This window comes from Eriocheir sinensis, chromosome 29, assembly GCF_024679095.1.
Source record: "Eriocheir sinensis breed Jianghai 21 chromosome 29, ASM2467909v1, whole genome shotgun sequence".
NCBI classification, from domain to species: Eukaryota; Metazoa; Arthropoda; class Malacostraca; order Decapoda; family Varunidae; genus Eriocheir; species Eriocheir sinensis.
Window position 1 is genome coordinate 4,218,975 of NC_066537.1, and position 12,661 is coordinate 4,231,635.

The window sequence follows — 12,661 nt, forward strand, 5'->3', positions numbered from 1 at the left end:
AATCTGAAGTAAAAAAGAAGAAACAAAATTTTTAATTTAATTGTTGGAAAAATAAAAAAATGTTGAACCTGAATAACCTTGATCCTTCTGCAGGACTATGGTATCTGGGAGCGAGGCGACAAGACCAACCACGGCCTCCCAGAGCTCAACGCCTCCAGCATTGGCATGGCCAAGGCGGCACTGGAGGCCATGAACGAGCTGGACCTGTTCGGGGCAAGGGGCGGCCCTGCCAGTGTCATCCATGTGCTGGCAGATGAAGCACAGAAGTGTCAGGCTGTGCTGCAGGTAGGATGAGAAGTGACAACAACAACAATGACAACAATAACAGAATGAACATATAATTATAAAAAGTAGATAAATACATAAAGAAAATACGGTGAAATAAGTAAATGAAAACTAAAAAAGACAAATAAATAAACAAAGTAAGTAAAATAAGATATATAATTCCCCCATTCACAGTCCATGCTGCCAAGGGAGAGTAACAGCAAGGAGGTGGACAGCAGCTTGTTGGCGGTGATCAGCTTCCCGTCCTTTGCCGTTGACGACCCTCTGCTGATCAAGACGACTCGCTCCACCATCCAGAGCAAGCTGCAGGGTCCCTATGGCTGCAAGAGGTTCCTGCGAGATGGCTTCAAGACGGCTAAGGAGGTATTGTTATTATTATTATTATTAGTGTTAATAGTACTAGTAGTAGTAGTAGTAAACCCATTTTCTCTCTATTATCTCTCCCTCCCTTCTCCCTATCTTTCCTCCTTCCTCTCACCTCTTCTTTTTTTATCACCCTTTCTCTTATCTCTCTTCTCTCCTTCCCTTTACCTCCTCTGCATCATCATCCATTCTCTGTCACCTCCTCTCCCTCCTTCCCTCACTCTACCACCTCTCCTTCCATCCCCCCATCTCCCATCAATTATATTCCTCTCTTTTTTTATCTTTTTCTTTCTTTCTATATTACTATTTAACTCACAATTGTCACCTTTGTTCACCACCTCTCCCTCCTTCCCATCCGTCCAGGACCCCACTCGTCTATACTACGAGCCTTGGGAGCTGAAGGTGTTTGAGCAGATCGAGTGTGAGTGGCCGCTGTTCTTCTGCTACTTCATCCTCGACCACTGCTTCCACGGGGAGGAGGAGGCCGTCAAGGAGTACTCGGAGAGGCTGGAGAAGGTGGGTGTTCATTGTCGTGTCCATTTCGGCATTCACTAAGCATGCGTAAAAGGAAAATAGAGAGGAGGCATTGATGAGACAGACAAGGATAGGAGAAGAGTCATTTATTTTCTTCCTTGGCTTCTTTTCTCATGTTTTTAATTAGGTACGTACTGTTTTTTTATGGCTTTATATTGTAGTTTATTTTGTATTTATGTTCTGTATTCGGTGCCATTGGAGTCGAGGCATTTATCTTCCCCTGCAGCTTCTTTTATCATGTTTTTAATTACCTACTGTTTTTTTATGGATTTATATTGTAGTTTATTTTGTTCTGTGTTCGGCGCCATATGACCCTGCAGTTGTGGCACCAAGAACTCCCATTAATCTATCAATCCTGCAGCTTCTGGTGACCACGGAGGACGGGCTCAGACTGGTCCCAGAGATATACTCGGTGCCGGGGGACAAGGTGGAGGCAGAGTACAAGAAACCGGGGTCCCAGCAGCGCGAGGTGGTGGGCAAGCTTCCCTTCAAGTGGGCGCAGAGCCTCTATGTCGTGGGGCGTCTCCTGCAGGATGTAAGGACCTCCCACCTGGTTCCTCTGTATCCTTCCTGACCCTCTGTTCCTATGTTATGTGTTGATTTGTTTTACTGTTATATATTTGTTATATGTTATTTTTACCCAAAGTTTATCCGTTGCTGTAAAAATAAATGTATTATCACTCCCCATTTTTGTCATTTGTGTTTTTATCTGCTGCATATTTTTAGTGCTACGTTTAATATCAATGTCGTACTCATCATTATTTATTTATTACTTCCTTTACCAGTCATCACTAGTTCTTCCCTATTACTTTTTTAACTATTTGCAAGAGCAGCACCAGTGGTCTCTTTTGTTTCATCTTTAGTTTGCCTTTTAGCTGCCTCCTGTACTTAAAAAAATATATATATGTATGTGTGCAAGTAACTTTTTGAGGCTCTAGATTTGGTACTCATTCTGTCCCTCATGGTGCAGAAATTCCTGGCGTGCGGTGAGCTTGACCCCCTGAACCGTCGGCTGGGCTCGGAGAAGAAGCCGGACGTGGTGGTGCAGGTGGTGGTACTGGCTGAGGACGCTTCCATCCAGGCCAAGCTGAGCGCCCTCGACATCCAGGTGCAGACCATCTCGGAGGTGTCGTCCATTGAGGTCCAGCCGGCGCGGGTGCTCTCCAAGCTATATGCACATCTGGGTGAGGAACAGGAGGCTGGGTTGTTGTTTTTTCTTGATGTTTAGCTTATTTTCACATTTAGATTAACATGTGAGAAGTGTCTAATCACTGAAGCTGCTCTTGTGTTTACTTGGTGTGTTTAGTTATTTGTATATGTCATTGTACTGTTGGGTCCACACTTTAGTTTCCTCATATATCACTCAAAGAAGCTGTAGTTCTGTTATTCTCTCCTGTTCACATTCTTACCCTATTACTGCTAGGTTATGGTTCTCCACAGCTTGTCATGTGTTCTAGAATGAGGGAACTATTATTTGATCGTCTCATTTGTGTCTACCAGGACGCAACCAGAAGCTGGGTCTGTCAGGGCGTCAGAGTCGGGACGTTGGCATCCTCTCCACCAGCAAACTCTACTCCCTCCAGGACCGGATCTTTGCCTTCACCCCACAGGTAATGCACGTGCAGACATACATGCTCATGCCAACACAGAAACATATCAGATTTTGTTGAAAGATGGTTATATATTGTTGTGCTCTTTGGCTGATTCTTGTATGTCACGAGATATGTATGCTAATAATGTATGCTGTAATCAGTTTTAAGTTTATTCAGTCACTCTAAGAAATTTAATCAGTAGCTTAATAAAATGAATGTAAACCAGACTATATGAATGCTAAATGTCGTCAAATCTTTCTATTCTTTCTCTTTCACACTTACTGAATTTCATTTATTCCTCCCCCACACATACTGCCTCTACAGGTCCCAGACTCCAAGATGTTGATTTCACCTGCATGTCTTTAATGTTATGATAATGATAATAGTGTAATGTCCATGTACTTACTATATCCGCTTACCCTTATTGCAGAGTAGGCACAGGAAGACTCTACATCAGGGCAGCAGCATATCATTGTACCTAATACTTGTTTGATTCCAACCACAGGAACTCCACTGCATCTTCAGCACAAAATTAACAGCATCTTCGATTAACATATTGCAAAACACTATCGTTACACATAGCCACTGACTTAACCCGGTAGCTGCGGGGATCATGTTTCTTAAAGGCCCTTCCCTCTAAGTGAGAATAATGAGAAAAAATCATCACTCACACAAACCATTTCATAATATATATCAATGTATTTGTGATCACTTTATGCATCATCTGTTTTGGGGGGTTTATATCATGGCAAAAATTTGGCCCGTCGCTGGTACACGGTAAAGCCACAAATTTGGCCCGGCGCTGCTACCGGGTTAACATGCACACACACCCTCCCACACCTCTGCCTGCCAAAACACACACACACTTACATCTACTGGTTTAGGAGACACATGCATAGATTTGGGCATCCACAATAATTTTTAAGGGGGAACAGAGTCAATATGTTTTAGGTCCTATACATATTTGCATCAAATTTGGTGACCCACAAAGCAATGGCATACAGTTTCTCAGTTAATGCAGCATCAGATGTCGTCTTGAGGTTTGAAGAGTATTAGTTCTGTTATAGCTTGCAAGATTAGGGCATCCACAAGAATTTTTAAGGGGGAACAGAGCTAATATGTTTTCGGTCCTATACATATCTGCATCAAATTTGGCGACCCACAAAGCAATGGCATACAGTTTCTCAGTAAATCCAGCATCAGGTGTCCTCTTGAGGTTTTGAAGCCTATCACTTTTGTTATAATTTGCACGAGAGAGAGTGAATGGGTATACAACAGATTTCCAAGGGATGGCAGTGACCCTTCCTTGCCCCCCCTCGAGACACCCATGGGGCTAGATACATTTTCACATTCTATGATCATCCACCACTTCACTTAAACACTGCACCCCATACCCTGACACCCCTCTGAATGCCAATCCGCACCGTGCCCCCCTCACCCCTCCCTCACTATCCACAGTTTGCCGACCGGGAGCGCTTCTTCATCGCCTCAGACCTGGACCTGCTGCTAGACATTTTCAAAACAGAGCTCAACTTCTTGCAGTGCACATGGAAGCATATGTTGGGGAGGCCCATTGTCACCCTGGAGATTAACAAAAGTTTCTTAGGTAACCAGAACCACCACATGCCTGCCACCTCCACCACCACCAATGACCCCTGCCTGGCTGCTGTCCCCTTGCCTGCCTGTCTGTACACCTGTTCCCTGTGCCTTGTTTTCCTTCTACTCCCGCCTTGTGAGACCTGAGGGAGGGCAGATTGGCATAGTCCTTTTGGCAGTTCCTGGAATGATATAATAACTGCACTTCTTTGGGTGTCAGTAACTTGTCCTAACCTGTTTTTATGTTTGTTTTAGTTTCCCCCCCCAGATAAACATTGCTTGACTCATGTTTATTTGGTGCTGTGGTGATGTTTATGTGCATGTATTTACACACATATATTTTTTATTTATTTTTTATTTTTTTACAGCAAAGGAGTCAGTTTAGGGGCATAAAAAAAGGAAAGAATAATGAAAAATATATAGAAGAAATACATATAAGCAAGCACATCATTATAGTCTTCAGCAGATGTTTTTGGCAAGGCCGTTAACCCTCACTTATTTCAGCTGTCTCATTGGAGCATACCCACAACTGTTGCATCATCAAGGATTTTTTATTCTTTTATTATTTGCACATTTTAATCTTCTGTAGTCTTGGAAGGTACCGACTAACATAACTGTGCAGTGTTTTGTTGTGTGTTGTAGTTGGTCAGGCATTTTATATCTCTTCTCAAACATTTTTTTAATTATAGAATCCCTTAGAATATATGTCGAAATTTTTATCCTCATTTCTATCCTATATTTATTTATTTTTTTATTTTTATTTTTTTTTCTGTTCTGTATGCTAATTTTGGCTGTAATATAGTAATTTTCCCAAACTGAATTTAGTTATGGAATGAAATTGTTATGTCGTTTTCTCTCTTTCCTCCTTTATTTTCTGTTATTCCTGTATGCTAAGGTTAATCCCTATGATTCTTTTGCTGTAATATAGTAAATGTCCACCGGTGTTACTCTGCTAATGCTCACACTATCCCTGCCTCACTCACTCACTCACTCACTCACTCCTGCACCCCGGTAACTAGTGTTTTTGGGAATGCATCTTCAGTACTTTGATAACGAGGAAAGTTACCTGTCTAATGATGTGGACCTGGGGGTGTACTTCTTTGGGGCGGCCGTGGACTATGTGGCCTCCACCTGGAAGGACCTCGGCCGCCCCACGGTGGTTCTCCGCTTGCGCTCCAATTACACTGATGGTAGGTCATGTGGCTGGGCACTGGGCACTGGCTTGGGCATGGATGGGCCTGGCTGAGAGTGGGGGGCTCATCTATATGTCTATATCTCCGACGCCCTGCTCCCTCACATGAACTTCCCTCCAGGGGGTGGCCGTGGCAGAAGTGTCTCCATCTCTCCCTGTTCTGGCACTCCCCCTCTGCACACTCAATCCTGCTGCTTCCAACTCTCTCGCTCCAGTACTCACTCATACCCTTCTGGCTTACTGTTCACCTGTTTCTTAGCCTTAATGTGTGTGTCATGAATTCTGTGGCACTCCCTCTCTGCACACTCAATCCTGCTACTACCAACTCTCTCGCTCCAGTACACACTCATACCCTTCTATATCCACCCTTCTGGCGTACTGTTCATTTGTTTCTTAGCCTTAATGTGTCTGTCATGAATTCCACAAATAGTCAGAGTAAAGCTTTCTGTATGATATTAATGAGTTTTGCAATATTCATCTGCCATAACAACACCCCAATCATTCAATCAAGTTGTCTCTTAACATTTATCCTTAATGTTGTTTTTGAAATTTAAGATTACAGTAGCAGATAATGCCATAAGGTATTTACTATAGTTTTCCAGTCTTTAGTTTGCAAGATGTGTAAAGATAAGATTTTTATAATTACACAACCTTGAATCTTTAATAATGAAGTGCCATAAGGTATTTACTATAGTTTTCCAGTCTATTTTGCAAGATGTGTAAAGATAATGAAAGATTTTTACAAATACACAACCTTCAATCTCTAATAATGAAGTGCCACAAGGTATTTACTATAGTTTTCCAGTCTTTATTTTGCAAGATGTGTAAAGATAATGAAAGATTTTTACAAATACACAACCTTCAATCTCTAATAATGAAGTGCCATAAGGTATTTATTATAGTTTCCCAGTCTTTATTTTGCAAGATGTGTAAAGATAATGAAAGATTTTTATAATTACACAACCTTGAATCTCTGAAAATGAAGTGCAGTGATAAAAAGAAACTAGTCATGTTGATATTCATCCCTCGTGTTGTTATGTGCCCACAGAGGACGGCAAGATCCCCCCAACCATGATCTCCACCCTGAAGAAGCTCAACAGCGGCTACATCAACGGCACACGGTGATTAGATGTGCCCTTATTCCCTCTGTCGGCTGTGATGAATAATGTGATACTATAGTCGGTTCCACGAGATCTGGCGAGCCAAATCCTTCAGGGGTGGACTCGCGTACTTGGCATCATTGCTTGGGTGACAGTCTCTGCGCCGCTCATTGGCTGTTGTTTACTAGATCTAACCTGCCGTGACAAAGCCTACCTTCTCTTGCTCTCTGCTGCCTCTTTAAATCAGTACCGTCACCCAAGCAATGATACCAAGTCCGAGAGTCCACCCTTGAAGACCCGCCACCTCTTTTGAAAGCGCCTGTAGTGTATAAATACCTTCATTTAGAATAATTACTTTGACCATTCTATACCCTAAATATTGCATGAAAGTTTGAAGAACCTTGAAAGAGCAGTATATAAGAAAAGTTTTTAATGATATAATCACCTTCTATATTTCTGTATTTATTTTTATATCAGTTTTTATATTTACTTATTTATGTATTTCCTTTTCCCTCCTTGTGTGTAGTGTGTCCCTGGGCAAGATGCAAGAGTTCCTCAACACCTCCTGCATCACCAGCCTCAACTTCCTGCATGACACTGAGGCAGGCTTCCCAGACAGTGAGTATTATTTTGTCTTTACAGTTGTCCCTCAAATAGTGCGGTTTCCAATAATTTGGTTTCGTTTTTTTACGGCTTGTCATGGAAGATCTTTTAGGATTTTTTTATTTCCTGCTTGTCGGGAAATTTAAAAATCCTAAAAAATCTTCTTAGAAAATCCACATAAAACTAAAACCGAACTATTGGAAACCGTACTATTTGAGGGACGTCTGTATATAGAAAAGTAGACAGCTCAAGGGCACCAAAAAAGCCCACAGTGGTGCTGCTCCTGCAATTAGTGTTAGTAGAAGGGTTAGAAATAGAGGCCAGAGTCATTTGTTTTTAGTTCATTTGCTTATCAATTTATTTTCTTGACTTACTTATATTTACTCTCCACCTTCCAGCCCTGAAGAGTGATGTGAAGGAGTACCTGGAGAAGCAGATGCGCGGATCACTGTCGTGGCGAAGGACGGACCTCGTGCGCATGTCAAACAGGTGAGTGTGGCGGCCCTTTTATGTAGTGGTGGCAGCAGGACGGCTGGGGCTCAGATGCTCACCTTAGGCATCACCACTAGACTGCTTTCTCCTCATGTAGTTCAGATACTTGACTAGACTTACTTAGAAAGATGGTCATAACTTTAATTTTCTGTTTATGATGTTTTAGAAAGTGCACCTCTTGTCTAGATATTCCTTCACAGCTTTCACTTAATGTTAATATTTTTGCACTTCTTATTGCCTTAGCCAGGAGTAAAGGAGTTTATTTACCATTGCTGTGCTGCTTTTAGGATATGATGAGTGCATAGAATCTATACTTTAGATTTTTCCACACAATGACCTTTGCTCTCATGCACATATTACCAGTCTTCCTGCTAAACTTTACACATACACACACATGGGTTTGTCCTCTCCCTTTCATAGCCTGAAGCTGCATCATGTTCTTGCTGTGATGTTGTGTGCTGGGTTGTTGCAGTCTGTTGAGGGATCTTGGGCAGGTGGTGGTTGTGTTGATGAGTCCCAGTGAGGTGTCTTGTGCTGAGGCTGTGAGGATGCTTTGGCATTTCAGTGACCATATTGAGAAGTTGTTCATAAAAAGTCATTTCTCTTTATCTCACAGGTTAGGCCAGGATGGAAGTAGTGTGTTTTCAAGGCATTGGTAACACTTACCAGTGTTGCACTAATCATGACTCTCTAACCATTTGTCAGCCACCAGTTGTTGCTCCTTGTCCTGTTGTTAACTGGGCTTGCTGTGGTTACAATCATCCTGCTTCCCCTTGATTGTCGGATGCTGCCTATAGTCTCCTGTCATATCTTCTCTTAAATAGTTGTAAATACATAATGGAAACAGAATGAGTAATTGGTCCTTGATGGAATTATCTTAAGAATTATGTTTATAGAAGTATATACTTATGAGAACCCTGGAATGAGAATACCTTAGTTCCCCCTCACCTGACCTGTCATTCTGTACACTGGCACCCATCCCACCTTGTCCCACCCCAAACATACGTCAAGCAGCCATGCATGCCCTCCAAGGAACACAGTTTATCTTTACAAATCACAAGTATTTGATGCACCTTAAATTTAAGTCCTCAAAATTCAAATAATGAGTCTTTTGTGTCCAGCCTCGGAGCCTTCTTCACAGGGGACCAGAAATACCCCAGCTTAAGGTGACGTCCCTCTTTTGTGCCCTGACCCATCCCTCCCTGACCTTCCCCTCATGCCCTCAATGCATAACACTCATGGTCCTCCTCTCTATGGAGCACCACCTATCTGTTAATGGTCCTGAACCCCTCTTATGCATCCCCTTGTTACCTTTGAGCTGTGTTGTAGTGTTGGACCCTTGAAACAACCCATAGCCTTGCCTTGTGACTAGTTAGCGTAGCAGAGAGTGGCGCTTTGGTAGAGTCGTACTAACACGCAACACGCCCCAGCTGGTGATAGGAAGCCATGCGTGTGGTGCTTATTTATGCTGTAGAGAACTCAGAAGATTGACATAAGTGATTGCTGTAGTGTGAACAAGTCTCTGTGAGGAAACCTTGGTGTGACAAGTCATTTCCTAGGGTACTGTGGTTGTGTTGATGATCCAGACATATATGGAGGCTGTTATATACAATGGAGTGTTGGTGATAGATGCGCTGTGCTGTGCTTAGGGTGCGGGTGATATGAGGTGACTGTAGATGTTAAGTTGGGATAAAATTCTAGGGTTGTGTGCTGTGAGGTGACTGTAGAAGATGTTAAGTTGGGATAAGATTCTATGGTTGTGTGCTGTGAGGTGACTGTAGAAGATGTTAAGTTGGGATAAGATTCTATGGTTGTGTGCTGTGAGGTGACTATAGAAGCTGTTAAGTTGGGATTAAACTCTAGGGTTCTGTGCTTTGAGGTGAGGTGCTGTGAGGTAAAGTTAGGTGAGGTGTTGGGTTGGGATAAGACTGTAGTGCTGCGTGGTGTGAGGCAAGGTGGTGTGAGGTGCTGAGTGGTGTGACTGGCATTGTTTGACCTAGACTCTTAGTGCTGCCTCATTCCCTCTAAACACCACATTACAAGCTTATGAACCCAACTCTCCTTAGTCTTTAACCCGGTAGCAGCAGGGATCATGTTTCTTAATGGTCCCTCCAAGCGAAAAAAATGAGAAAAAAAACCCTCACACAAACCATTTCATAATATATATCAAAGCATTTGTGATTAGGTTATGTATCATCTATTTTGGGGGGTTTATATCATGGCACAAATTTGGCCCGTCGCTGCTTCACGGTAAAGCCACAAACTTGGCCCGTTGCTGCTACCGGGTTAATCCTTCCTCTTCTCTCTCTGTTTTTTTCATTTATTTTTCCTCCTAAAGTAGTGGCCCTTTGATGCCCCTCGCTCACCCCTACCCTGCTTCATTGGCAAAGTAGAACATCAGGCAATTTAGTACAGAAGCTTTGTGATGGTAGAAGGATAGTGCTTTGTGCCTTAAGTTATTTGCATTGAAGAGTGACATAGAAGAATAAATATTGAAGCTTTGTGATGGTAGAAGGATAGTGCTTTGTGCCTTAAGTTATTTGCATTGAAGAGTGACATAGAAGAATAAATATTGAAGCTTTGTGATGGTAGAAGGATAGTGCTTTGTGGCTTAAGTTATTTGCATTGAAGAGTGACATAGAAGAATAAATATTGAAGCTTTGTGATGGTAGAAGGATTGTGCTTTGTGGCTTAAGTTATTTGCATTGAAGAGTGGCATAGAAGAATGGTAGGAGATTGCATTGTGCCTTTTGTTCTATGCTTTAAGAGTGGCAAACTGGAATAAGTACAGCATCTTTGTAATAAAAAACAGGATATTGGATTCTGCCCTCAAGTTCGTTTAGGTTTATGCATTAGATACGAAGGAATTTAGAAAAGGATGACCACTGATTCCCTTCTCACATCCTCCGCCACTTAGGTTCAGCCAGAAACCATCGCGTGAGAGGGACCCCGTCAGGCGCAAGATTTCCGGCATGCTGAGAGGCACCATCCGCAAGTCACGCTCGCTGTTCGTGGACGAGGACCGAGGTAGGCGTGGTGTGGCCCCTTGTGAGCTCTGAGGCAGGGTAGCAGTCCTCTGATGTCCCCCTCTCCCTTTCAAATCCTTAGTGCATAGCTTGTATTAGACTCCCTGGATAGAGGTGTGAGGAGTCAACAGGTAGTGTTTTGAGAGGACTGCTTGTATAGTTTCCCTTTAGAGCAGAAATAGTGACAGGCTTTTTAGAGGTATGGAGAATGGGTAGGAGTGGTGTAGCTGCTTTTGAGAGGACTGCTTTTGTGGTTTCCTTTTAGAGCAGAAGTAGTGAATAGTCATACCACTGTAGGCTTTTTAAAGTACTACATATTGGCAGTATTATAGTTGCCTTTACTAGAGAAAGACCTTTGAATTTTGTTGTATTGAAATCTAGAGTAGAGTGTGAGGACATTATACATGGATGGTCCTAAGAGGTGCAGGTCCCAGGGCAGTGATGTAACGATAGCCTCATTCAGCATGCTTGGTATAGTTCAGAGTGTGGGGCTCCCTTACCTCCCTTAATAGTGTGAAAGTGTGGGGCCCATGATGAGAGCAAGGCCTGATGTAGATACCTTTCTCGCCCTGCCCTAAAACCACCCCTGACTGTGTTTATGATAGGGATGATCTGGGGTTCCTAACAGATGCAAGGCCTGATGTACCTGTCATTCTCATCCTACCCCTGAGACCACTCCAGACTGTTTTTATCATAGGGAAGATTTTTGGCTCCTGAGAAGTACAAGGCCTGATCTGGTTGTCTCTCTTCCCTTGCCCTAAAACCACCCCAGACTGTTTTTATCGTAGGAAAGATTTGGGGCTCCTGAGAAGTCCAAGGCCTGATCTGGTTGTCTCTCTTCCCTTGCCCTAAAACCACCCCAGACTGTTTTTATCGTAGGAAAGATTTGGGGCTCCTGAGAAGTCCAAGGCCTGATCTGGTCTCTTCTCCCTGCCCCTAAGACCACCCAGACTTTTTTATATAGGGAAAGATACCACCCCAGACTGTTTTTATCATAGGAAAGATTTGGGGCTCCTGAGAAGTCCAAGGCCTGATCTGGTTGTCTCTCTTCCCTTGCCATAAGACCACCCCAGACCGTCTTTACCATAGGGCCCCTGTTAGTGTAGCCTCATATAGCACCCTTACCCCAAGTGTCTTTACCATAGGAGCCCCATTAGTGTAGCCTTAGCATAGGACCCTCATTAGTGTAGCCTTCCCATAGGAACCCCATTAGTGCAGCTTTACATATCACCCCCTCCCAAGACCCCTGAACGTAGGTTGCATGCATGACGAACACTCTCCTAGCATAGTGGATGTGGAGGAAGGAGCAGAGGAGGTGATGAATGATATGGACCCCGGTAAACAGTCCTTTCTTTGAGTCTCATTCAGTAAGTGACGACACCGACTGGCTTGTATGTGTGTGTGTGTGTGTGTGCGAGGGAAATCTTTAATCTTGTGGCTCAGCAGATGGACAGTTCTCCCCTAACCGAAGGGAACCGCTAATAAGAGTGGCGGTACGGCAGCTCCTCAGACTTCACACCTCTGAAGGTTTGTTGTTGTCACCGCCCCCGCCATCCTCGCTCGGTGGTGCTGGGGGAGCCTGCTGGGAGGGCCGTGCATTCTGGGGCTGGACTCTTCATGTGGTGTCTAGCCTTCGGTTCGGCCGGGCATCCAAGTGTGTGCGTACATGTCTGTGTGTCTGTGTCTTCATCAGTGTCTTTGTCGGCGCTAAACAATTATCGAACTTAAGCTTGAGTGTGTGAGACGACTGATGAGTTTCCCTATATCTTATCAGTAATGAAAAAAAGAAAAAAGAACATCCATTAATCCAATCATGGCTATTGGTGTGGTAGCAATGGCAACACTTCTCTTCCATTAAATATAGCCATGCCTCAAAAT

At 43.3% G+C, this 12,661-nt stretch overlaps 1 protein-coding gene across 12 annotated transcripts in view; it reads left to right on the forward strand.

The window, feature by feature from the left end:
• Positions 1–12,661, forward strand: part of LOC127004782 (probable phosphorylase b kinase regulatory subunit alpha) — a 58,505-nt gene that overhangs the window by 2,384 nt on the left and 43,460 nt on the right. For 4 of the 12 annotated variants that reach the window (XM_050872899.1, XM_050872902.1, XM_050872903.1 and 1 more), the window contains exons 5-17: positions 94–285; positions 460–648; positions 1,012–1,164; positions 1,544–1,717; positions 2,153–2,366; positions 2,683–2,792; positions 4,233–4,380; positions 6,611–6,683; positions 7,189–7,280; positions 7,664–7,754; positions 8,879–8,923; positions 10,675–10,784; positions 12,227–12,310. In XM_050872899.1, coding sequence (XP_050728856.1) covers positions 94–285; positions 460–648; positions 1,012–1,164; positions 1,544–1,717; positions 2,153–2,366; positions 2,683–2,792; positions 4,233–4,380; positions 6,611–6,683; positions 7,189–7,280; positions 7,664–7,754; positions 8,879–8,923; positions 10,675–10,784; positions 12,227–12,310 — 1,675 coding nt within the window. Of the gene's footprint in view, positions 1–93; positions 286–459; positions 649–1,011; positions 1,165–1,543; positions 1,718–2,152; positions 2,367–2,682; positions 2,793–4,232; positions 4,381–5,412; positions 5,561–6,610; positions 6,684–7,188; positions 7,281–7,663; positions 7,755–8,878; positions 8,924–10,674; positions 10,785–12,226; positions 12,311–12,661 lie in introns of all 12 variants that reach the window. The other 8 variants (XM_050872908.1, XM_050872909.1, XM_050872910.1 and 5 more) reach the window with 6 other exon arrangements.